Source organism: Scyliorhinus torazame, chromosome 21, assembly GCF_047496885.1.
Source record: "Scyliorhinus torazame isolate Kashiwa2021f chromosome 21, sScyTor2.1, whole genome shotgun sequence".
In the NCBI taxonomy this organism is placed as follows: Eukaryota; Metazoa; Chordata; class Chondrichthyes; order Carcharhiniformes; family Scyliorhinidae; genus Scyliorhinus; species Scyliorhinus torazame.
This window is the reverse complement of record NC_092727.1, coordinates 89,105,357-89,132,143: the sequence shown is the minus strand read 5'-3', so window position 1 is coordinate 89,132,143 and position 26,787 is coordinate 89,105,357. Positions and strand designations below refer to the sequence as shown.

The following is a 26,787-nucleotide window of genomic DNA, read 5'->3' as shown; positions in this document are numbered from 1 at the left end:
ATACACTCATTGCTGAGCCAACGGTGCCTGCGCTGTCTCGGTCACAGTCGGCGGATGGATGACGGCTGTCTATCCAAAGAGCTTCTGTACGGTGAACTGGCCACTGGATCATGACCTTTTGCGTGCCCATACTTTGGCTGAAAGGATACCTGCAAAGAAGATATGAAGCTGGAGGACATTGACAACTGGGAGACAGCCGCTGATGACCATGATCTCTGGAGGCTGACTGTTTGGAAGAGTTGCGGGGGAGCTAGGCGAGCTGGCTGAGAAGAAGGGCCCAGAGAGAACTGAGCAGTGAACTGTGCACTTTCTCAGGCCACTGTCCTTTGCAGCAAATGGCAGAGCCTGCCATGCCAGAGTGAGGGCTTCTGAGCCACACCAGGCCAGAGTTGATCAACATGGCACAAACCATCATCTTACAAGACAGAAGGCTTCCACGAACAATACATATTTGCAATTGGCTTCAAGTATTCTGCAAGAAATGTGGCAAAAGTCCCCATCATTCTTCCACCCATCAGATGACAAAATCATGGACAGAGAGTGCTCTTGTTTCTGGATCATAATCTTCTGTGTTCAGTTCTCACTAACTGGTGCACACCTCTCACATGGCACAACAATGCAGTATTGATTTCATTGCTGTTTGTGGAATCTTGCTGTTCACACATTGTCTGCAGAGTTCCCTATATTACAATAGTGACCGCACTTCAAAAGGTATCGTAAATTGTTTTGGGTCACCCTAAAATTGTGAAAAGCGGAACATGAATGTAGGCCATTGTTTCCCTCATTGATGTGTCTGTAGCTTTAAATGGCCGTGTCCTATTGCGCCGCATGCCGCAGATCTATATTCAGAACTTTATTGAATTGCCAGATTATTGAAGATCTCGGTCAGATTTTCCAAGTTGGTGTTTATGTCTCACATCTGTAAGAATCAGTCATCCTGGGGGATTGAATTAACCTTCAAGAGGGTTACTGCCAAGATGAAATGTTTCAATATGAGCTGGCGGATAATTCCAGAGCTCATGAACAGGCCTGGGGCACAGTGTGGGAGCTGCTTACAAAGCGCCTAATTCTGATTGCTTAAATGATTCCGCCTTAAGACATTAATCAGACACGATGAGTGTGATCTGTTGACGAGTCCGGCTGCTGCTTCGGGGAACAGAAAATACAAAATGACGGAATTTATTGGACCTGTAGGAGCACTTCTGATTATTCAGTTGTATCGGAGTAGCAGAAGGTTCTTGGTCTGTTTCACCGATGTGCAATTAAACAATGGGGAAAGCATGTGGAAATGGGAACAATTGGGAAACTCGAACCAAGATCCAGCACAGGAATGATGGGTCAGATGGCCTCCTCCTGTGCAGTATGATTCTATGAAAAGTTTTGAATTATCCCAAACGCATACTGCCCCTCCCAGGCTATGTGAAATTGTTGGAAACAAATCTATTTGGAAGTTAGAATGGGTTTTCAGGACTTTGAGTGTAAATTTTAAATACTTGTCTTGGAAACATTCATCGGGAATTGGGCTGGAGATATCAGCATAGCTGTTTCTCAGGCATTCGGTCAACCTCTGGTACTAGGGATCTTGCTGATTTTTGAACCACTGTTTCAGACTGAGTCCGACTGTTTGCAACCTTGACTCTTATTTGAGTCTGAGTAGAACTTCTGATCTCCTCGCCACCAAAGATCCTGCCAACTTCTACCACCTCTGAATTGCATGCCCCCGCTGCCACATTTGTGCATCCACTGCAGCCACCTCCCGATTTGACTGTTCCGATACTCCACTGGTCTGCTTCTTCTTTCCTTCCCTTCAGAAACGTTGAACTCAACCTCCGCTGCTTGTACCCTATCTCGTTCCCTCTTTGTAAATTCCCCAGTCCTACAACCCTGCTGAAAATCTACATTCCTGCAACTCTGGCCTCTTGCGCCTCCCCTGATTTTCCTCTCTCCGCCATTAAAAGAGACTTTCAGCAGTTTGTGAAACCATTCCAAAACCTTTCTGTTTCTCCACCCATCTCTCCTTACGGATACCCCATAAAAAAGACTTCTGTCAGTCCTAATATCTCCATCTTCAGTTCAGTGATAATTTTTGTCCAATTATACTCCTGTGAAGTAACTTGAGATGTATCCCTACATTAAAGGTGCTATATAAATGCAAGTTGTTGTTTATAGAATTGCACATGATGGCCCATTTTGAAACTAGCCTGATTTCTTGCTCGTTTCAAGGGTACGCGTATGTTTTACACGTGTGCAATTACAGTCAATATTTCCGATTTATTTTGTATGCTTCCTTTTCAAAATAAATACCGTTGCTAGAAAAGGCCTCCGAAGTAGCAATCTTGGTATATAACGTCTTCAATCTGTTCATTCCCAGGAAGTGGTTTGAGCATATGGCTCTCATTAACCTTACGGGGTTTCCATTTATATCTATCGCATGTTTTGTTTATACTTTGAAAAGCATACTTACTTTTCTGCGATCTTTTTTTTTCAGAAGCTAGCTTATTTAACAATTGCCCATATATAGCCAGTAGTGGGTCTGCTGCTTAAGTTAATTTTGTTTTCCTGTTTGCATCCCATGGGATCAAATTGTAATTTTCTGGTGCTTTCATGGCCCAGCTGGAAGCCTGAGATTGTCTCATTTGCACCGACGCACAGTAGACGCAGTAGGTACTATGCACAAGATGCACTGAAGGAACTCACCAAGGCTACTTAGGCAGCACCTTCCAAACCCAAGACATTTACCATCGAGAAGGACAGGGGCAGCAGATACATGGGAACCCCACCACCTGAAAGTTCCCCTCCAAGTCACTCACCATCCTGACTTGGAAATGTATCACCGTTCCTTCACTGTCGCCAGGTCAAAATCCTGGAACTCTCACAATAATAGCATAGTGGGTGTACCTACACTACTTGGACTACAGCGGTTTAAGTAGAAAGCTCACCACCACATTCTCAAGGGAAATTAGGGATTGTCAACAAATGTTGGGCAATCCGCGAAGGCCATATCCTCTAAAAATGAATTTTTAAAATGACACTTGTTGTAGGTTTGATGCAATCACTGGCAATTGCAATAAAAGATCATGTGGTGATGTTTTTGGAATAATAAGTCTGAATTCAATGAAAGAGAGAACTATCTATTTTTCCATCTGTTTGGAATATTACATGACTTCAGAGAGCCCAAAGTGTTTTACAGCCAATTCAGTAATTTTGAAGTGTACTGACTGTAGGAAGCATGGAGGCCAATTCATTGGTTCCACACATTCAGTAATGAGACAAATGGGAACAGGAGGAGGCTATTCAGCCTTTTGGACCTGTTCTGCCATTCAGGGAGTTCATGGCTGAGTTCAATTTTAATTCCACCCAATTGCCTTGGCTCCATTTCCTATACGCTTGACTAGCAGCAATCTAAATGACCCGTTGACCTGCTTTTAGTGGTGTTGTTGAGGACCAAATGTTAGCCAGAGCACCAGCAGAATGGTACCAATGGATCTTTTTGCACCCACCTGACAGGGCAGACAAGAGTCTCAGTATGATGTCTCATCTGAAAGACACCACTTTCAACAATGTAGCACTCCCACAGCACTACACTGAAGTATTAGCCTGGAATATGCATTCAAGCCTCTGGAGTTGGACTCTGGGTGACACGGTGGCACAGTGGTTAACACTGTTGCTTTACAGCGCCAGGAACCCAGGTTCAATTCCAGCCATGGTGACTGTCTGTGTGGAGTTTGCACGTTCTACCCGTGTCTGTGTGGGTTTCCTCCGGGTGCTCTGGTTTCCTCCCACAGTCCAAAGATGTGCAGGTTAGGTGGATTGGCCATGCTAAATTGACCCTCAGTGTCCAAAGAAGTGTAAGTTAGGTGGATTGACCATGAACACTGCGAGGGGATAGGGTGGGGGAGTAGGCCTAGGTATTGGGTTTCTTTTGGAAGATTTGTGCAGACTTGGTGGGCCAAATGACCTCCTTCTGCTCTGTAAGGATTCTATGAACTCACAGGGATTCTATGGCCATTGAAAAAAGACCCCTGTTGGGCTTGGACCCATTTTACACTTCAATTTGTCCAAGTTTAATTGTAGCCTTTTTTCACTTTTCTTTTATCTCCCTCTTCTTCAGACGATGTAGGGCAAGCACCACCCCATTGCTCGAATTTGTGGACAATTCCATTTCTCTATCTGAATCATTCTAGTGCTGTTTGCTATGAGGTTCAATGAAATGGTTGCTCATTGTCCTTTTTACTTTCTCATTTCCTCATGGTCTAGTCATAACTGAGATCAGGAACCATGCTTCGAGTCATTTCTGGCCACTTCAGCACCAATCAACTGTTTGGTCCATAGTCAGCCGACAATCACAGAGGAAAGAATAGAGAAAGAAAAACAGAAAATCCTAGAGATGCACACCTGGTCAGTCAGTATTCAAAAGAAGAAGGCAGCAGTTTCTCTTTTAGATGACGACATTTTTTATCTTTCCGGTATTGATTGTAGCTCTGAAGTGAATCGAGCAATTTGGTTGGGCACATTTTTCAAAATTCTTTCCAAACCTGATCTGAAAGAGATTGAGTGGGATTTTCCGGCCCTTCCCGCTAGCGGGGTCTTCCGAAGGTGAGCCAACATCCTCCCACCCCCCTCAGGTTCCACGGTAACGTGGCTGGTGAGCCACGCAAATAGCCATTGACTTCGATGGGACTGGAAGATCTGGTGGCAGCCAATGGCGAGGAGCCTCTGCTGCGGGAAACCCCACCACGGGGGCAGAGGGGGGGGGGGGGGGCGGGGGCAGAAAATCCCAGTCTTTAGTTTTTGGATTGAATACAAACAGAACACCTCAGACGGAAATATGACCTGAGCACTTGCTGACAAAAATGGAGCCTTACTGACCTCTACTTATTGACCCCTGCTGGGTATGGATGTAGAAAATTAAGAATCATCCCTCTGGCTGCTTGCTGTCACACTGTGATTTCAATTATTGCCTCATTTGATGCCTGAATTTGAAGCAAGTGTTTGGTTTGCATCCAGCTAACAGTCACACCAGAATGAATAATGAAATGAAAGTAAAGGACAATATTAAATTTGGCTATGCCACCACATTTGAATAGCCTGACTAAGGTCAGCATGCACTCAACCATGTAGGATGTTCACTTAAGTATTGGGGAAAGCTGTCAGTGGAACTGTGTGTCAAAATGATTTTCTTCAAAAGACAAGAGAGGGAATGGGGTTAAGGGTAGCACAGAGTAGTGTGACTTAAAGTTAAAATTGAGCATTCGTGTTGCAGGGTAGTGATTCAAGCTGTTTCCCCTCAAGGATTCGGCTGAGAGTAGGCCACATGAGCATTCAGGTTCTGGAGAAAAAAACAAAGAAGAATGAACAAGCATTCGTACTGTCATGTGAGAGTACCTTTAAGAAATGGATGTTTAAGCAATGTACCTTTAAGAAAACAGTGATGTCAGAGAGTGGGTGGAGCTGAGCTCAGTTCAGCCATTTTGAAGTTTCAGTTTTGAGGAAAAGAGCTGGGTGTGTGTCTGTGTTTTGCTGAGAGCAGCTAAAAGTGCCTGGCTGTTTTGCTGTGAGCTGCTTAAAAGGAGAAAGCCAGTTTGAGACAGCAGCTTGAGAAGTTCTGGTTTGCTGTGAGTTGCTTGAAGGGAGAACGCCAGTTTGATAAAGCAGCTTGGGTGTGTCTGTGTGTTTCCAAAGAGCTGCAGGAAGAAAATCAAGGTGCTGGAGCTGAAGTCAACCAAGCTGATAAATCTCTGCCATAAAACAGAAAATATATATATTAACTGTGACCTGGTGTGTTACAGTTTTGAAGATTTGAAGCCTTTTGGATGTTTGAAGGAACATTTTGAGGGATTATTTAGTGTTGTATTATGTTTGGGGTTACCTTTGAAGTAAGGGGTGTTAAGAGATCCAATGGTTATTTAAGAAGTTAAGTTGAGTCCATGGAATAAACATTGTTTTGTGTTTAAAAACCCACGTGTCCATAATGGTAATCCCACACCTAGGGAACAAGCCGCGTGCTTCAAAAGCAACAATCCATTAAAGGGAGAGGTTGGTTGAACTCCATGATACATTTTGGGGGTTCTGAAAACACCTCGCCCATAACAGTACCATGCTTAGGGGTGCCCGTTGTGAAATAGAGCCAATTACATGCTTTTGAAATGTAGTTATACTGTAACGTGGCAGTCAGTTTGCGCATAACAAGCCCTCACAAACAACACTGTGATACTAAACTCACATTTCTGGATTATTAGACCGGGCCTCAAGATTACTATCCAGGTAATATGTTCACTGCTCCCCTAGCATGGGCGGCACGGTAGCACAGTGGTTAGCACAGCGCCAGGGTCCCAGGTTCGATCCTCGGCTTGGTCACTGTCTGTGTGGCGTCTGCACGTTCTCCCTGTGTCTGCATGGGTTTCCTACGGGTGCTCCGGTTTCCTCCCACAAGTCCCGAAACACGTGCTATCAGCTGAATTGGACGTTCTGAATTCTCCCTCAGTGTACCCAAACAGATGCTGGAGTGTGTCGACTGGGGGATTTTCACAGTAATTTCATTGCAGTGTTAATGTAAGCCTACTTGTGACATTAAAGATTATTGCGAAAAAATATATATCATTATAGCATGACACTAAAGAACTGTGGCACAGGTATCCTGGTTGTGATATGGATATGGTGAGGTATGAAACAAACTAACCCACAGATTGTTTTCTTGTCAGTAGATTTATTTATAGGATGCTGCATTACAGATCTCTGACTCCTACCTACCAGCGCCCAGTATTCCAGCCATCCACTTTAATACTTTTTTGAATATACCAAAGGAAAATAACAAACTAATTATCTGATGAACTTCCCCTTAAATGGGATACTGCAACATAAACAAAATGTTAAGGGAAATTTAGCAAATTAAATTAACATGTCCTTTTGGGTGGAGATAGTGCAGCCTTGCCCCTTAAGTGGACACTGCGTTCTCCCTCTCCAGGGATACCCAAGGATGGACATAACCGTGGGGGATGGGAGAGGGTGGCGGGGAGGGGGAGCAGGCAATAAAGTTGAACGAGTTCCTCAATCATTTGCTGCCTGGCCCTGTTAGTGATCAGTTTGGTCAGGCCTTGGAACAGGCTAACAAGGAGGCCCTCCACCCTAACCACCTCCTTCCACACCGTGTGGTCAAAAATCAAAAGGATGGAGCCACCAGAGTGAACCTCCCACCGTGGATGAGTGCTACCTCTTGTCAAGAAAGTGTTATAACCCACAAGTATCTTACAGATGGGAACAATTAACTTCCCTGTGAACCTTGCAAAATATGAGCTCCCCCGTTAAGGGATTGGGGGACCTTTAAACAATATCTAATTGTATGATATAATAAGCCACCCAGTTAGGCATCGGCAAGACAGACTCAGTTGGGATCAACCATATGATGTATTATTGTTAATAAACTAAGTTTTTTTGAACTACATGGTGTGCACTCCTTCATGGCCTTATAAAAGAAAGCAAAGGTAGTTTTAAGTGTTTTATATTTGTATTGGTAAATATTAGATATTAGGTAGTTTTAATCAGTTTTAATTTAGTATTTCTGTGTAAGGAAATGTTTATTGTAGTTAGATTTCTGCTGGACACAGATGTTTATATTTGTGGGGGTTTTGGTTTCAATTCAAACTGTGCTTCTACTGTGCTCAGAGAAGTTATTGCGTGAAGGGTAAATAAAAGCTCGCAGAAGCAGGAGGTCGTTGCTTAGCAACCGTGGGCCCTTTTAAGGTAGGAAGGTTTTTTGAGTTTAGTTTTTAGCTGAATTCATTTGCAGTTGAAGATAGGACGTTGGGGAGTGAACACTCTCAACTCCGTCAGAAGAATGCTAGAGGCTGCAAAAAAAGACAGAGGAACCAGATAAAGTCTAGACATCCAGGGAATTGGGAAAGAAAGTATGTCTTCGGAAGACTGAAGTTAAGAGGACAGAGACCAAGAAGCTGATGGTATTGTTCGGGAGAATTCAAGGGAAAAGCAGATAAAGTGTTATGAGTTAAAGAGACAGCTGCAGTAACCAGGTTTAAAGTGGGAAAACAGATTTCAGAGATAAATCAATCGTTTGGTGCCATCTTAATACATTTTGAGAATCAATAGTTAATGTAATTGTTTAGAGTTTGTGCAACAAAAAGAATATGTAGCCACTGCACACCATCGGGGAGGGCACCCAAGATAAGGTTATCTCTGCCGGCTCTGCAGGTGGAAAGTAATGATGATAATAATCTTTACTGTCACAAGTAGGCTTACATTAACACTGCAATGAAGTTACTGTGAAAAACCCCTAGTCACCACATTTCGGTACCTTTTCGGGTACATGGAGGGAGAATTTGGAATGTCCAAAATACCTAATAAGCACATCTTTCGGGACTCGTGGGAGGAAACCGGTGCACCCGGAGGAAACCCACGGGGAGAACATGCAGACTCCACACAGACAGTGACCCAAGCCGGGAATCGAACCTTGGACCCTGGCGCTGTGAAGCATCAGCGCTAACCACTGTGCTACCGTGCCACCGCAAAGGCACAGCAGGATCTGGCCGCCCTCTTTGAGTGGACAACTCAGTACCTTAGCAGTGACCGAGTGCAGCTTTCCTCCCAGAAGAGGTTGATGAGCCTCTTCCATATCTTAGTGAAAAGCTCTGGGAAGGATTATTTTGGTTTATGAACAGCAGTCAGCCGCTTTACTATTTTGTATTAAACCGGTTAATAGTCGACCCCTGTTTGTGCACTCTGAGCAGTCACTCTTTAAATATATTGAAGGCACTTAATTAATGAGTGCCACCTGTTTATCCTTAACTGTAGCCGTACAATCAACATAATATTAACACTGGCAAATATTTATCCTTCAAAACCAAATTTATCAATTGGGGATATGTGAGAATGCTTTAAGGAGTCTGCCAAAAATTACCAAAAGAAACCTTAATTTCATCTGTTGTCTCAATCTATTGCCCTCCTGGTCAATAAACCGTGGCTAACTCACACCTTCTGGGTGATATGTGACTAATCTGCTTGTTTGGTTTATTTGACACTTTGGGTGGCAAGTGATTACAGCTGTGCAGTTGTTTGGGGGAGATTGTTGTGCTTCAGACCTGATTGGGGCAGGCCTACTTGGTGCAGAGAGGAATATACCAGGGATCGGCCAACAGAGAATACGTGGAAACTATCCCACCAGCATCAAAAAGATAGCGGATTTCCTCAATTCGTTCGGTAAGGAGCTGCAGCCAGTACAAATAACAGTGCACAGTAACAATAGGATCACCAAAGAAGAGCTTCCACTTTCTTACACCTACTCACACTGCTGGGCGCCAGGCCTGTGGAATTTTAGGCCAAGTTTATGTCTTGTGTTAATCTGTGTCAGATTTGACAATAACTGAAAAATAACATTGCATCTAATTTCTGGTTTAATTTGTGGGCAGCACGGTAGCATTGTGGATAGCACAATTGCTTCACAGCTCCAGGATCCCAGGTTCGATTCCAGCTTGGGTCACTGTCTGTGCGGAGTCTGCACATCCTCCCCGTGTGTGCGTGGGTTTCCTCCGGGTGCTCCGGTTTCCTCCCACAGTCCAAAGATATGCAGGTTAGGTGGATTGGCCATGATAAATTGCCCTTAGTGTCCAAAATTGCCCTTAGTGTTGGGTGGGGTTACTGGGTTATGGGGATGGGGTGGAGGTGTTGACCTTGGGTAGGGTGCTCTTTCCAAGAGCCGGTGCAGACTCGATGGGCTGAATAGTCTCCTTCTGCACTGTAAATTCTATGATCTGAGATCTATGATCTAATGTATGATTAGGTTTTAATTCATCTATGTAATAAGCAGTCTTTACAACTATATATATTATGTTTAATATATCTGCTATTCCTCATTCAAATATATAACTCTGAATCTTGTTGGTTACCCCACAAGGGAGGCATTATCTCACAATTGTTTCCCGAATTGCATGCTATTTTTGGTTAATGAGGTTTTAAACAGCAGTATGTTGAAATCCAGCATACTTGAGCAGCCATACAGAGGAACATCTCAATTATATAAAACCACTATATCCAACAGTGCACATTTTTATTTCCATCCTTTTGACAGCACACAAAGGCTCATATTAACAATTTACAAGGTACAAGTCAAGAGTGTGATAGAATACAGCATTATTATTGTTATGAAGAATATAGAGTGTGCTCTGGATAGTTTCCTACAACAATATGTTGTAACCCCAACCATGAAGCGGGCTATTTTGGATCTGGTATTGTTCTGAACCCAGTTGATGTTATAACTGGATGGGAAGATCCCAGAATGGAACCTGGGGCGTCATTCTCCGAACCCCCCCGCCGGGTTGGAGAATCGCCGGGGGCTGCCGTGAATCCTGCCCCTGCCGGTTGCCGAAGTCTCCGGTACCTGATATTCGGCGGGGGCGGGAATCGGGCCATACCGGTTGGCGGGCCTCCCCGCTCGATTCTCGGGCCCGGATGGGCCGAAGTCCCGCCGATAAATTGCCTGTCCCGCCGGCGTGGATTAAACCACCTTTTGAACGGCGGGACAACGCGGCGTGGGCGGGCTCCGGGGTCCTGGGGGGGGGCGCGGGGCGAGCTGGCCTCGGGGGGTGCCCCCACGGTGGCCTGGCCCGCGATCGGGGCCCACCGATCCGCGGGCGGGCCTGTGCCGTGGGGGCACTCTTTCCCTTCCGCCTCCGCCACGGTCTCCACCATGGCGGAAGCGGAAGAGACTCCCTCCACTGCGCATGCGTGGGAAACTGTCAGCGGCCGCTGACGCCCCTGCACATGCGCCGCCCGGGGATGTCATTTCCGCGCCAGCTGGCGGGGCAACAAAGGCCGTTTCTGCCAGCTGGCGGGGCGGAAATTCCTCCGGCGTCGGCCTAGCCCCTCAATGTTGGGGCTCGGCCCCCAAAGATGCGGAGGCGGCGCGATATCCGCCGACTGGCGCCCACAATGGGCGAGATTAACATCGCAACGTCTCGCATGATTTAAGCTGGGTAGATCCCAGAAACGGGGTCTCCCGGCTGCTATTGGCCACCCTGCACTATGGCCAGCAGCTTTTCAGGCACAGTGTGGCCTTTGGATCGTGGCTATAGTCTCCCAAACGGAGAATCCTGTCCACTGTCTCTTGAGCCAGGGTTCCATTCTGGGATCTTCCCATCCACTTTGTTCCCTTTCAGTTGAATCGCGCCCTATGTTCTCCCATCAGAGCTGAATAGCAACTGATTTGAATGAGGAAGCAATTCCCATCCATTTGCATGGCGAGGCTGGTGAGGGATTCCCTGGGGGATTTTCCGGGTCCCCCTAGGGGGGTGGGGGGTGATCCGCACCCCCCTCTCACCATCTCGGGCAGCACGGTAGCCTTGTGGATAGCACAATTGCTTCACAGCTCCAGGGTCCCAGGTTCGATTGGGTCACTGTCTGTGCAGAGTCTGCACGTCCTCCCCGTGTGTGCGTGGGTTTCCTCCGGGTACTCCGGTTTCCTCCCACAGTCCAAAGATGTGCAGGTTAGGTGGATTGGCCATGATAAATTGCCCTTAGTGTCCAAAATTGCCCTTAGCGTTGGGTGGCGTTACTGGGTTATGGGGATAGGGTGGCAGTGTTGACCTTGGGTAGGGTGCTCTTTCCAAGAGCCAGTGCAGACTCGATGGGCCGAATGGCCTCCTTCTGCACTGTAAATTCTATGATAATCTCCTCTCTCTAAATAAAGAGACCCTCACAGAGACCAACTAAATAAAGATAATTCCCCCACAGCAACCCCTTTAAATACAGCGATCTTTCACAGAGACCCCCTAAATAAATAGACCCCCCACAGATCCTCCAGAAGAGAATCCTCTGTCAGGAACCCACCCACCCCCAGAATAGAGACCGCTGCCTGGAAGCTTGAAAACAGTCCATACAGAGGCGGTGAAAAAATAAACACTGCTTTGAAACTCACCTGGGGATTATACCTACTGGCTGAGACAGAGGGAAGAGCACCTGTCATGTCCTGGAAAGACAAAACCAGTCGCTGGATGTAAAGCCACTCAGATCTTTGATCATTCATTAATTTTCATTTGATATTGATTTTACTAAGCGGTGAATGACAGCTTTCACACACACCCAGCAATCAGTAAAGCTACAAAATATGATCGATGGAAAAGTTGTGGAAACTAACATTTATTTCTTAAATATCGGTATTACATAATACAGCAGGGCTGTCATTTGGGAAAGAGTGGGCGGGGGGGGGGGGTGGGGGAGATTTATGGCTCCTTCAGCGAGCAGGCATGTGGATGATGGACCGAATAACCAGCTTCTGCACCATTTGAATCGAGAAGTATTCAATTGCAGTGGAAAAAAAATAGCTTGGCATTTACCCTTTGCGTGCTATCGAGGGGATAAATGAGCATTACTGCAAATTTTTGGAAGCCATTTGAATGCTTTCTGGAACATCCTCCATTTTACAGTTTCTTGGAACTTTTCCCTATTAAAGTGCAATTTAATTTCGGGCCACTCAATATGTGGCAGAATCAGGACCCCTGACAGGAGTTTGCAAAGAGGAGCCGCTGATGGGAGGCCAGGGCAGCTGTTAATTGGGCGTATACAGAAGAAGAATAGAAAGTTGGACAGTAAACCGGGCTGCCCGCCAAGTCTAGAAACACGAGCATGAGGACACAGGGGGAGGATGAAGGCTGACAAAAACCTGACTCTGCCATTCCTAAATCACAGGACAAGGTAGTAAAATGTGTGTTTTCCACCATAGTGATTGCCTGCGGTGCAGGATCCTTGCAACGTACACCCCAAGGAGGTCTGAGGGCCCTAGAACCCAGACTGTTCTCAGTAAAACTCTGTAGCTAACCATTAACTTGCTCCGTCCCCAAAGGAATTGCTTGCATGTATAATTGGTTTGGTGCCACTGAAGCAAAGAGCAGCAGGGCAGCCCTGCGCCAAAGTCCGGCAATCTTCATGGGGCACGCAGATGACTTGTGCATGGTGCTGTGCACTTGCTTCACGTTGAGTGAACTAAAAAGAGCCCCATAAGATAGGGGTAGATGGTATTTAAGGAATATAGTACGACAATGCAGGCTCTGTTATCATTATTGTATGTCTTGGAGGGGTTCAAGATTCTCTTAAGGTTAAAGTGCAGGTTCAGTCGGCACTTAGGAAGGCAAATGCAATGTTAGCATTCATGTCGAGAGGGCTAGAATACAAGAGCAGAGATGTACTTCTGAGACTGTAGACCCTATAAGGGTCTGGTCAGACCCCATTTGGAGTATTGTGAGCAGTTTTGAGTCCCATATTTAAGGAAGGAAATGGTCCAGAGGAGGTTCACAAGAATGATCTCTGGAATGAAGAGCTTGTCACATGAGGAGCGGTTGAGTACTCTGGATCTGTACTCATTGGAGTTTAGAAGGATGAGGGGGTATCTTATTGAAACTTACAGGTTACTGAGAGACCTAGATAGATGGACATGGAGAATATGTTTCCACCGATAGGAGAGACTGGAACTCAAAGGCACAGGCTCAGACTGAAGGAACCATCCTTTAAAACTGAGAAGAGGAGGAATTTCCTTCGCCAGAGGGTGGTGAATCTGTGGAACTCTTTATCGCAGAAGGCTGTGGAGGCCATCACTGGGCATCTTTAAGACAGAGATAGAAAGTTTCTTGATTAAGAGAGATATCAGGGGTTATGTGGAGAAGGCAGGAGAATGGGGATGAGAAATAGATCAGCCATGATTGAATGGTGGAGCAGACACGATGGGCCGAATGGCCTAATTCTGCTCCTGTGCCTTGTGGTCTTATAACACAAACTGTATGATATAGTCTCGCATGAAGCTCCACTTAGAAGTATCTCCCTTCACGCTCTTTTGTCATGTGATCTTACATAACTGATAATGTAGACTGTAGCGAGACCTGTCACGGGCGGAGATTTTTTTAAAATTCGTTCTTGGGATGTGGGCGTCGCTGGCTGGGCCAGCATTTGTTCCCATCCCAAATTGAGTCGCTTGCTGGGCCACTTCAGCGGGGGGCAGTTAAGAATCAATCACATTACTATGTGGGTCTAGGGTCGCATGTCGGCCAGACCAGATAAGGGCGGCAGATTTCCTGCCCTGAAGGACATTCGTGAACCAGATGGGTTTTTATGGCAATCGACAATAGTTTAATTGATCATCATTAGACTTTTAATTCCATATTTTTATTGAATTCAAATTTCACCATCTGCCATGGTGGGATTGGCACCCACGACCCAGAGCATTAGCCTGGATTCCTAGTCCAGTGACAATGCCATTATGCCACCACCTCCCCAGGTGAAATATAGTGAGGCAGCCAAAGGTCCATTGACTTCTGGCAGAAAATCCCAGCCTGTGTAGTTACATATTTAATACTAACCCTTTATACCACGCGGGCAAATATGGTTTGGGAGTGTCTGCAATGTAGATGGGGTCTGTTGATATGTAATAGCTGTGAAACGTACTGAAAGCCAAGATTAATTATTGTCTGCTGCTTGAGTTTCCTGTTTCAGTAGACCATTCTGCACTGTGCTGCACTTCCATTTGCAATGTTATGCATTATTGCAGAGTAACATTGTGGAGCTGATAGTGCATAACAATTATTCATCTGTACCATAATGTGTCCCTTGATTGGCTGAGACAACTGGAGCGTCGTTTAAAGATCGGATGTCCTGTGTTAATTTCAGTTGTTACATGAGCTTCATTATACCTGTACTCTCCTTGTCCATAATTAGTGCAGCAGTATCATGCATTATGGCTGCAGAGGTTAACAGAGCTCTCAGATACTTCACAGTGGACCTCTAACTGGAAATACTCTATAGATGTTCACTTACGTTGAATGTAAACTATACTCGGAATGCAGGAGAATATTCACAAGTCTTTCTTTCTTCCTTCTTTCAGAGGTGTCTATAAAAGTGCAAGTCTTTGATAACGGTGACCTCTCACCTCTGGCCGAGGCTGCGGTCAGAGTTCACACAAACCAGTCCTGGTTGGCCACAGGAACCACTGATAAGGATGGAGTGGCGTTGATTACATTACAGTACCGCCTGGGAACATGGCTGATTGTCGCTGCTGCAAAACCTGGCTTTGTGACAAATTCCGCTCCATGGAAAGCCAACAAAACACCACGTAAGTGAGACAATATCTACATTAATCATAGTAAAATTTGTAGATTGTTTTGTTTTTAATGTATGCAGAATCAGGTATGGACACACTTTGAGCTCCTGATCTATTCAGCTTCATTTGTGTTGGTGAAATCCACTCATAAAATGATTGGCCCAGTTGGTTCTGCAGCGTCCCATTTAGAGGATACCCCAATGATGCGCTGAGGAATCCCTCCAGGAGGTTCCCACATAAAGGTTGACATGGCAATTGTCCAGAAGCGCTAACATCTTCTGACAATTGTGCTGGGCTGGGAACCATCTGACATGTGATTTAAATCACCAACTTTGGATGGTTCTGCCTATTTTACCCTGATAGTTTCGCTGAATAAGTTAGAGGAAAAAAACCTTCGAATCCAGATTAACTATTTAAATACCCTGACTCAGCCACGCACGGGGCACCTCCACACACATAGAACCCCCGAGTGACGCCCCAACACCACTCCCACACCCAACACAACCCAACCCACGCCTCTCGTCTGACCCCCATTCAGTCTGACTTTGCCACCCCTGTCCGACATTCGTGGTCTGACCCCAGCCGCCTGGAGCCTCCCACCCTCCGATCTGACCTCCACCCTTGCTGGTCCAATTCACCTCCCATTATCTGTCTGCCTCCTCCTCCCCCTCTAGACCCCACTTTCCCAGACTGACCCCCCTTCCTGGGCTGAGCACCCCCCCCAGACCTGCCCCCATCACTTCTCAGTGCGAACCCTCCCCCTCCTGCTGGTGCAACTTGACTGCTCCTCCTGTCAAGTCCAGTCTTTACTGACCCCCTAGGCCTCCAAATCCTTCCCGGTCTCCCCTCCCACTCTCCTTCCCAATGTTCCCCTCCAACTCCTTCCAGTCTTTTTCCCACCCCATTGTCTGAACCACCTATAATTGAAACTTACCTTCTTCCTTTAAATTGTTCCTTCAAACACCTCCTTAAGGGCTTATAAAACATTTTTTTTCTTAATTCGTTCAATGGATGTGGGTGTCGCTGGCTGGGCTAGCTTGTTGCCCACCCCTGAGGGCATTTTAGAGTCAACCATTTGTAGGCCTGATCAGGTAAGGATGGCAGATTTCCTTCCCTAAAGGATATTAGTGAACCAGATGGGTTTTTACGACAATCTCCTTTATTGCAGCTAGTGCCATAGGGGCCTGTCTTCTCTCTGTGTCCTGGCTACTCGTTGATGCAGCTCACTTCACTGCTCTTGTCTAACCCAGCCTGAGTGAGGAAGGTTAGGTGAGACAGGGGCGTTACAATCTCAATGTGGGTAAGTCCACCAAGTGTGGCAATCCGCCGGAGGTTGCCACTCTGAGCAAGTTACGGGCCTTTATTTGTCTCAGAAAGGCTACCAGGGTTATGAATTTTGGCAATGGAAATTTCAGTAGGGAATGGTCTTCTGAGGTCGAGTTAAAGGAGCATTGTTACATTATCCTGGTCAGGCAAGATATGTGATCATAGCTTAGAGAAAGACAATAAAGCATTTCCTTTGTGAAATGTGTTCATGTGATTTTCAAAGTGTATTTTTAAATGATTTGTAAACAAATCTGAGCACAAACCTCAATATCTTTTGTCACAGTGTGTCATTATAAACTGCTTGGGTGAGATTCTCTGACCCCCCCCTCCAGGTCGGAGAATCGCCGGGGGCTGGCGTGAATCCCGCCCCCGCCGGTTGCCGAATTCTCCGGCACTTGAGATTCGGCGGGGGCGGGAATCGCACTGCGCCGGTTGCCCCCCCCCCCCCGCGATTCTCCGGCCCGGATGGACCGAAGTCCCGCTGCTAGAATGCCTGTCCCGCCGGCGTGGATTGAATCACCTACCCTTACTGGCGGGACAAGGCGGCACGGGCGGGCTCTGGGGTCCTGGGGGGGGCACGGGGCGATCTGGCCCCGGGGGGGTGCCCCCACGGTGGCCTGGCCCACGATCGGGGACCACCGATCCGCGGGCAGGCCTGTGCCGTGGGTGCACTCTTTTCCTTCCGCCTTCGCCACGGTCTCCATCATGGCGGAGGCGGAAGAGACTCCCTCCACAGCGCATGCGCAGGGATGCCGTGAGCAGCAGCTAATGCTCCCGCGCATGCGCCGCCCGGAGATGTCATTTCCGCGCCAGCTGGCGGGGCACCAAAGGTCTTTTCCGACAGCTGGCGGGGCGGAAATCAGTCCGGCGCGGGCCTAGCCCCTCAAGGTTGGGGCTCGGCCCCCCAAGATGCGGAGGATTCCGCACCTTTGGGGCGGCGCAATGCCGGACTAATTTGCGCCGATTTTGGCACCGGTCGGCGGACATTGTGCCGATACTGGAGAATTTTGCCCCTTGTGTCAAAACAACCAGTCATTTTGCTCTGTTATCTGTCAATCAGAATGTACCTGTGGACCTTAGATGTGGCTTTGTGGAGTGAACTCCTTTAATTTGTCTCTCAATTAACTGCTTCACCATCTGATATATAAAAGAATACATCACAGGACTAACAAATAGTCAATGGCTGCAATTCTCCCGTTTTCAGGTTCCTACTGGTGTTAGGAGAAAAGCTGGCAAGGTTCTCCGAGCCCCCGCCGGGTCGGAGAATCGCCGGGGGCTGGCGTGAATCCTGCCCCCGCCGGTTGCCGAATTCTCCGGCACCGGAGATTCGGCGGGGACGGGAATCGCGCCGGTTGGCGGGTCTCCCCCCGCCCCCCCCCCCCGCGATTCTCCGGCCCGGAGAATTTTATTCAACATTTTTCACAGATTATCACAACAGAAAAATAGAAACCACCCCCTTTACACAAATAATAAAACAACAAGGACAAAAGTGCATAAATAAACGTTAAACCCCCCCCCCCCCCCCCGGTTGCTGCTGACCATCACCTAACACTCCGCCAGGAATTCTAGGAATGGCTGCCACCGCCTGAAGAACCCTTGCACAGTTCCCCTTAAGGCAAATTTCACCTTCTCCAATTTAATAAACCCTGCCATGTCGTTAATCCAAGATTCCACGCTTGGGGGCCTCGCATCCTTCCACTGAAGCAGAATCCTTCGGCGGACTACCAGGGACGCAAAGGCCAGAGTACCGGCCTCTTACGCCTCCTGCACTCCCGGCTCGTCCGACACCCCAAATCTTGCAAGCCCCCAGCTAGGCCTAACCCTGGAATTCACTACTCTTGACACCATCCTCGCTACGCCCCTCCAGAACTCTTCCAACGCTGAACATGCCCAGAACATGTGGGTGTGGTTTGCTGGGCTCCCCGAACATCCCGCACATCTGTCCTCCCATAAAACCGGCTTAGCCTTGCCCCAGTCATGTGTGCCCTGTGCAGCACCTTAAATTGTATCAGGCTGAGCCTCGCGCAAGAGGAGGAAGAGTTTACACTTTCCAAATCATCCACCCACGTACCCTCGTCGATCTCCTCCCCCAGCTCCTCCTCCCACTTACCTTTTAACTCCTCCGCCGAGGCCTCCTCCTCCTCCTGCATCACCTGATAAGTTGCCGAGATCCTACCCTCTCCAACCCACACCCCCGAAAGCACCCTGTCCTGGACCCTGCGCGCCGGCAGCAGCGGAAACTCCACCACCTGTCGCCTAACGAATGCCCTTACCTGCATATATCTGAAAGCATTTCCAGGGGGGAGCCCGAATTTCTCCTCCAGCTCCCCAAGGCTCGCCAACTTCCCATCTATGAACAGGTCCCCCATCCTCCTAATACCTGCCCTGTGCCAACTCAGGAACCCCCCATCCATTTTCCCCGGGACAAACCGATGGTTCTCCTGTATCGGGGACCACACCGAAGCCTACACCTCCCCCTGTGGCGTCTCCATTACCTCCAGATTTTGAGGGTCGCCGCTACCACCGGGTGCGTGGTGTACCTCGTCGGGGGAAGCGGCAGCGGTGCCGTCACCAGCGCCCCGTGGCCTGTGCCCACACAGGACGCCATTTCCAGCCTCTTCCACACCGCCCCCTCCTCCTCCATTACCCACTTACCGCCACGTTCACAGCCCAATAGTACTCACATAAATTTGGCAACGCTACCCCCCCCCGCTGTCCCTGCTCCGCTCCAAGAACACCCTTCTCACCCTCGGGGTCTTCTTCGCCCAAACGAACCCCATAATACTCCTGTTAGCCCCCCTAAAGAAGGCCTTAGGGATCAGGATGGGGAGGCACTGAAACAAAAACAAAAACCTCGGGAGCACTGTCATTTTAACCGACTGCACCCTACCCGCCAGGGAGAGCGGCGGAATATCCCACCTTTTGAACTCCTCCTCCATTTGCTCCACCAGCCTCGTTAAGTTGAGCTTATGCAGGGCCCCCCAGCTCCTAGCCACCTGAACCCCCAGGTATCAAAAACTTCTTTCTGCCCTTTTTAGCGGAAGCTCACCAATCCCCCTTTCCTGGTCTCCCGGGTGCACCACGAACAGCTCGCTCTTCCCCATGTTGAGCTTTTACCCGGAGAAATCCCCAAACTCCCTCAGGATCCGCATCACCTCCGGCATTCCCCCCACCTGGTCCGCCACATACAATAGCAGATCGTCCGCATACAACGATACCCGGTGTTCCTCCTCCCCCCGCCCGCACCAACCCCCTCCAGTTCGTATACTCCCCCAAAGCCGTGGCCAGGGGCTCAATCGCCAGCGTAAAGAGCAGGGGCGATAGAGGACACCCCTGCCTCGTCCCTCGGTATAGCCGGAAATATTCCGACCTCCTCCTATTTGTGGCCACACTCGCCACCCGGCAACCTCACCCAATTACAGCAACCTCACCCAGCTGACGAACCCCTCCCCGAACCCAAACCTCTTCAACACCTCCCACAGGTGCCCCCACCCCACCCTATCAAAGGCCTTCTCCGCGTCCATAGCCGCCACTATCTCTGCCTCTCCCTCCACCGCCGGCATCATAATTACATTCAGGAGCCTATGTACTGATCCTCGTGTATGACCCCAGGAACACAGTCCTCAATCCTCATGGCCAATACCTTTGCTAGCAGTTTCGCATCCACATTAAGGAGTGAAATCGGCCGATACAATCCGCACTGTACAGGGTCCTTGTCCCACTTCAGTATTAGAGAAATCCCTAGACATTGCCGGGGGCAGGACCCTTGCCTCGTTGAAAGTCCTTACCAGCAGCGGGCCCAACAGGTCCACGTACTTCCTATAGAATTCCATCGGGAACCCATCTGGCCCCGGTGCCTTCCCCGCCTGCATACTCCCCAGTCCTTGACCAGTTCCTCCAACCCAACCGGCGCCCCCAGCCCTGCCACCTGCCCCTCCTCTACCCTCGGGAACCTCAGCTAGTCCAGTAAGCGACCACCCCCCCCCTTCTCCGATGGGAGATCAGACCGATACTGTCCCTCATAAAAGTCCCTGAAGACTCCATTAATACCCACCGCACTTCGCACCGTGCTACCCCCTCCATCCCTAACTCCCCTGATCTCCTTCGCCGCCTCCCGCTTCCGAAGCTGGTGTACATCCGGCTAGCCTTCTCTCCGTACTTGTACACCGCCCCTTGCGCCTTCTCCACTGCACCTCTGCCTTCCTGGTGGTCAACAGGTCGAACTCGGCCTGGAGGCTTCGTCGCTCCTTGAGTAGTCCCTCCTCGGGGGCCTCTGAATACCTCCTATCCACCCTTACCACCTCCCCCACAAGCCTCTCCCTCTCTCTCCTCTCCTTCCCCTCTCTGTGGGCCCTAATGGAGATCAACTCATCCCTGATCACTGCCTTCAGCGCCTCCCAGACCACCCCTACCTGCACCTCCCCATTATCATTGGCCTCCAGTTACCTTTATATACACCCCCCGGACCCGCCCGCTCACCTCCTCGTCCGCCAACAAACGCACCTCCAAGCGCCACAGCAGGCGCTGGTCCCTCACCTCCCCCAGCTCGAGGTCCACCCAATGCGGGGCATGGTCAGAGATGGCGATCGCCGAATACTCCGTGTCCTCCACCCTGCTCATTATGAAAACGTCAATCCGAGAGTAGGCCTCATGAACATGGGAGAAGAATGAGAATTCCCTGGCCCCCAGCCTCGCAAACCTCCACGGATCCACTCCTCCCATCTGGTCCATAAACCCCCTCAGCACCTTGGCCGCCGCCAGCACCCTGCCGACCTAGACATAGAGCGATCCAATGTCGGATCCAGCACCGTGTTGAAGTCGTCCCCCCACCCCGCATTATCAAGCCCCCTGTCTCCAAGTCCGGGATCCGGCCCAACATGCACCGCATGAACCCTGCATCGACCCAATTTGGGGCGTATACATTTACCACGACCACTCGCACCCCCTGCAGCTTACCACTGACCATCACGTACCTACCTCCATTGTCTGCCACGATGCTCAACGCCTCAAACGACACCCGCTTCCCCATCAAAATCGCCACCCCCCCCCGCCGATGTTTTGCATCCAACCCTGAATGGAACACCTGCCCTACCTACCCCTTTCTTAGCCTTACCTGATATGCCACCCGCAGATGCGTTTCCTGGAGCATGACCACATCTGCCTTCAGCCCCTTCAGGTGTGCGAACACACGGGCCCGTTTGATCGGCCCGTTCAGGCCTCTTACATTACAGGTTACCAGCCGGATCAGGGGGCTGCCCGCCCCCGCCGATTAGCCGTAACCCTCTCTAGGCCAGCCATGTGCCCACACTTCCCGTTCCCCCCAGCGGCAGACCCCCGCCCCGACCTTCTCTACAGACTCCAGCTCTCTCTTGGCCATTCCTGGCCCCGCCCCTTTCCACCCTTAGCGCGGGAAAAAGCCCGCGCTTAGCACTCACCCAACCCCGCCTCCTCTGCTGCAGCTCCCTTTCCAGGCCCAATCCCAATTCCCCCGGCTCGAGCCTCCTCTTTCCCCCCTCCGCGGGGCCCCATCTCCATTTCCAGTCACCGACGCCCACGGGCTTTTACCTGTCCCTCTCTACGCACCCACTCCACAGACAGTGAAGAAACATTGCCCTCAATCCGAGTCCAGCTTTTCGGCATGAATAAAGGTCCATGCCTCCTCCGGCGTCTCAAAGTAATGGTGACTGTCCCTGTAGGTGACCCACAGTCGCGCCGGCTGCAACATGCCGAACTTCACCCCTCTCCGATGCAGCACCGCCTTAGCCCGATTGTACCCGGCCCTCTTCTTAGCCACCTCCGCGCTCCAGCCCTGATAAATCCGGACCTCTGCGTTCTCCCACCTGCTGCTCCGCTCTTTCTTGGCCCACCTTAAGACACTTTCTTTGTCCACGAAACGGTGGAACCGCACCAGCACCGCCGGCTCGTTGGGCTTGGGCCTCCTCGCCAGCACTCGATGGGCACCCTCCAGCTCCAGGGGCCCCTGGAAGGCCCCCGCGCCCATCAGCGTGTTCAACATGGTGACCACGTAGGTTCCGACATCCGATCCTTCCAGCCCCTCCTGGAGACCCAGAATTCGCAGATTCTTTCTTCTCGACCAGTTCTCCATGTCCTTGAACTTCTCCTGCCATTTCTTATGGAGCGCCTCGTGCACTTCCACCTTCACTGCCAGGCCCAAGATCACGTCCTCATTCTCCGAGACCTTTTGCCGGACCTCCTGGATCGCCGCCCCTTAGGCCATCTGAGTCTCAAGCAGCTTGTCAATTGACGCCTTCATTGGCTCCAGCAGCTCTGCCTTCAGCTCCGTGAAGCAGTGCTGGAGAAACTCCTGCTGCTCCTGTGACCACTGCGCCCACGCTGCCTGCTCTCCACCCGCCGCCAGCTTGGTCTTCCTCCCTCGCACCTTTCTCTGCTCCAATTCCACTTTTTTCACCGCTCCACTCCTTGTCCAATCCATACAGTGCCGGGGGAATATTGCTGTCCCCTTCCCACACTGGAAATCATCAAAAAAGTACCGTTGGGGGCCCTAAAAAGAGCCCAAAAGTTAGTTTCTAGCGGGAGCTGCCGAACGTGCGACTTAGCTCCGCATAGCCGCAACCGGAAGTCAGAACTTCAGAGTTAATGGGCAGCTGCAGATCTATATAAATAAACAATGGTAATCCTTCCTTTGAAATTGCCTGGTCCTGTCAATTAAGAGGCATGTAAACGACAATTTTCGGTGAACCTGAATGTGAAAAATGCAGTTTGAAGCTTTTAGGCTTCTAGGTATGCACAAAGACTTGAAAAGGTTAAGGGCAATGAAATTGACCGTGATAAAAGCACTTCAAAGTTTTCCACATTAATGGGAAGACTTTTACCTTTGTCTCACAGATCTTTGATTTTGACAAACTGAAAGACTGTTTAAAGAGTTTAAAGGCTACAAATGGGAAGACCAGCCGAATAACCCCCATCCCAGAAAGACTCCGACCTGACCTGGAGCCTAGTCCAGGATTCCGGTGAATCAGGTTTCCTGCCCGATAATGATATTTGAATCAGGTTAAATTTTTAAAATATTTTTTAAATTTAGAGTACCCAACTCATTTTTTCCAATTAAGGGGCAATTGTTAGCGTGGCCAATCCGCCTAGCCTGCACATCGTTGGCTTGTGGGGAGAATGTGCAAACTCCACATGGACAGTGACCCAGGGCCGGGATTCGAACCCGGGTCCTCAGCACCGTAGTCCCAGTGCTAACCACTGTGCCACGTGCTGTCCTTGAATCAGGTTTAATGAAGTGTCTGCATGTTCCCATCGGGTCTGGGCGGGAACCTTGTTGGGGCTGGTATGGGAGACACTGTGTCAATCCTGTTTTTGGCTTCACGCCTGTTTCACCGCCCCAACACTATTCCCGTCGCTAGCTGACCGACCCGGAGAATCTAACCCCCACAGCCCGCCAATGCCCCAGACAGCTTGCTCATGTTTAATGATGTATTTCATTAGATTTTTTTCAAATGTTTACCGACATAAACACCAGCATGTTAACAAATGTATCATTGTTCATCTCTGTTTAAAAGCATTTGTAAAATTACATGAAAGTGACTTTACCAGAACAACACTGGTAAAGGTGTATTCTTAGGGTGGACTAGAGTAAAATTATCCCTTCAATATTAATCAACCCTAGCCTGTGAATGCAATATGATGGAGTTTAAAAGATAACGGGCTGGATTCTCCTTTGGGAGACTAAGTGCTGACACCAGCGGAGCACATGTGGTCTTTCACGACCACAAAGTCGGCGTCAAACCCTCACCGTGTATTCTGGTACCGGTGAGGGGCTAGCACCGGCATTGACTGAAACGCCCGCCGCCCGCAGGGAAATGGCCGGAGAATAGCCGGGTCCCCGCCACGCATGCGCACGGCTGTCAACCTGCAGCGGTCGTGCTGTACAACATGGCACCGACTGTGCATGAACCCAACCCGCCACCCCGACCCCACAGCCTATCCCTTGGCCACGCCTGACCACCCTCCACCAGTTCCCCCAGCAGAAGCCTCCCCAGCCAGCGGCATGGATCCCGGCCGAGTGTGGCGGCGCTGGACGCAGTCTGCAGCCAGCCTGCCGGGTTCCTGACGGTTGGGACCACACGTGGCCTGCACCGTCCGGAACCCAGCCCATTGGGGGCGGAGCATCATGATGGCGCCAGTTTAGAGGTGACGGAGCGTGGCCGATGGGCGGTAAACCGGTGGCAGCCCCGATTTCGGTGTGGAAATCCATTCTCCACCCGGTCGCCGAATACGATTTCGTCATCGGGCTACAGAGAATCCTGCCCAAGACTCCTCTATGTTTAATCCATGTTATATCTGATCTGACTATACTTGATATTGATGCAATTCCAAGTGAAATCAAGAAAGTTTTTACCTGCAAATCTAATGTACGTGAAATCTAGTTTGTTAATAAAGAAAAGTAGGTGCTTATAAATATTAATTGTGTGGACATACCGAATATTATAAACCTGGAACAATGGCTTAGAGAAAGGAGACCCCAGTAAAGGCACAGAGGATTCGGCAGCACGTAACCTGGGCCGGGACAGACACAAGATGGGCAGTGTAGATCACACGTTTGATGGGTGGCAATTGCAATACCAGCCGCCTTGCATTCCTGCCCAAATGTAATTTTACCTTCTGGGACTTTTGTTTACTTCAGCACAAATCCTTGTGTTTGCTCCCAGTTTAAACAGTTGTCACCAGCTGGTTCTCGTTGGGACCGGGTGTAGAAATGCTCCTATCCAATTGTCCAATACTGTGATAACCCTCATGAGATCCCCATGGGGATGACTCAATTGACCTCTCCATGGGGCTCGTGGAATACGAGCTGCCTCACTGAGGGGCAGAGGCCGAGCAGCTGGGGCTCGTGAACCAGGCACTTAAAAGCCGGCTAGGATTGGGACCGACTGGGGCTGATGTGCTGTATGCCATGCTGCAGCCTTTACTTTTGTTTGACTAAAGAAGCCTTTGTTGTTAAACTTTCTCGGGACGCCTGAGGATATTATAAATACAAAGTCACTTGCACGAGGACTTGAGTTTAGGTTGGCTCAGGTTGGATGCCACTCTGTCCGTCTCCTGCTAATGCTCTTCGGGAGGGTTCAAACTAGTTCAGCAGGGGCTTGGGAACCTGAATTGTAGCTCCAGTATACAGGAGGTTGAGAGTAGTGAGGTCATGAGTAAGGTTTTAAAGTTGCAGGAGTGTACCGGCAGACAGGAAGGTAGTTTAAAGTGTGTCTTTAATGCCAGGAGCATCCGGAACAAGGTGGGTGAACTTGCGGCATGGGTTGGTACCTGGGACTTCGATGTTGTGGCCATTTCGGAGACATGGATAGAGCAGGGACAGGAATGGATGTTGCAGGTGCCGGGGTTTAGATATTTCAGTAAGCTCAGGGAAGGTGGTAAAAGAGGGGGAGGGGTGGCATTGTTAGTCAAGGACAGTATTACGGTGGCAGAAAGGACGTTTGATGAGGACTCGTCAATTGAGGTAGTATGGGCTGAGGTTAGAAACAGGAAAGGAGAGGTCACCCTGTTAGGGGTTTTCTATAGGCCTCCGAAAAGTTCCAGAGATGTGGAGGAAAGGATTGCAAAGATGATTCTGGATAGGAGCGAAAGCAACAGGGTAGTTGTTATGGGGGACTTTAACTTTCCAAATATTGACGGGAAACGCTATAGTTCGAGTACTTTAGATGGGTCCGTTTTTGTCCAATGTGTGCAGGAGGGTTTCCTGACACAGTATGTAGATAGGCTAACGAGAGGCGAGGCCGTATTGGATTTGGTACTGGGTAATGAACCAGGACAGGTGTTAGATTTGGAGGTAGGTGAGCACTTTGGTGATAGTGACCACAATTCGATTACGTTTACTTCAGTGATGGAAAGGGATAGGTATGCAGGGCAAGAGTTATATCTGGGGGAAAGGCAATTATGATGCGATAAGGTAAGACTTAGGATGCATCGGATGGAGAGGAAAACTGCAGGGGATGGGCACAATGGGAATGTGGAGCTTGTTCAAGGAACAGCTACTGCGTGTCCTTGATAAGTATGTGCCTGTCAGGCAGGGAGGAAGTGGTCGAGCAAGGGAACTGTGGTTTACTAAGGCAGTCGAAACATTTGTCAAGAGGAAGAAGGAGGCTTATGTAAAGATGAGACATGAAGGTTCAGTAAGGGCGCTCGAGAGTTACAAGTTAGCTAGGAAGGACCTAAAGAGAGAGCTAAGAAGAGCCAGGAGGGGACATGAGAAGTCTTTGGCAGGTAGGATCAAGGATAACCCTAAAGCTTTCTATAGATATGTCAGGAATAAAAGAATGACTAGGGTAAGAGTAGGGCCAGTCAAGGACAGTAGTGGGAAGTTGTGCTTGGAT

General features: G+C 49.3%; 1 protein-coding gene across 1 annotated transcript in view; it reads left to right on the top strand.

Annotated features, from left to right (window-relative positions):
- Window positions 1-26,787, top strand: part of fam171a2a (family with sequence similarity 171 member A2a) — a 427,659-nt gene that overhangs the window by 174,815 nt on the left and 226,057 nt on the right. The window contains exon 2 of the mRNA XM_072487044.1: window positions 14,876-15,103. Within this exon, the coding sequence (XP_072343145.1) occupies window positions 14,876-15,103 (228 nt within the window). The remainder of the gene's footprint in view (window positions 1-14,875; window positions 15,104-26,787) is intronic.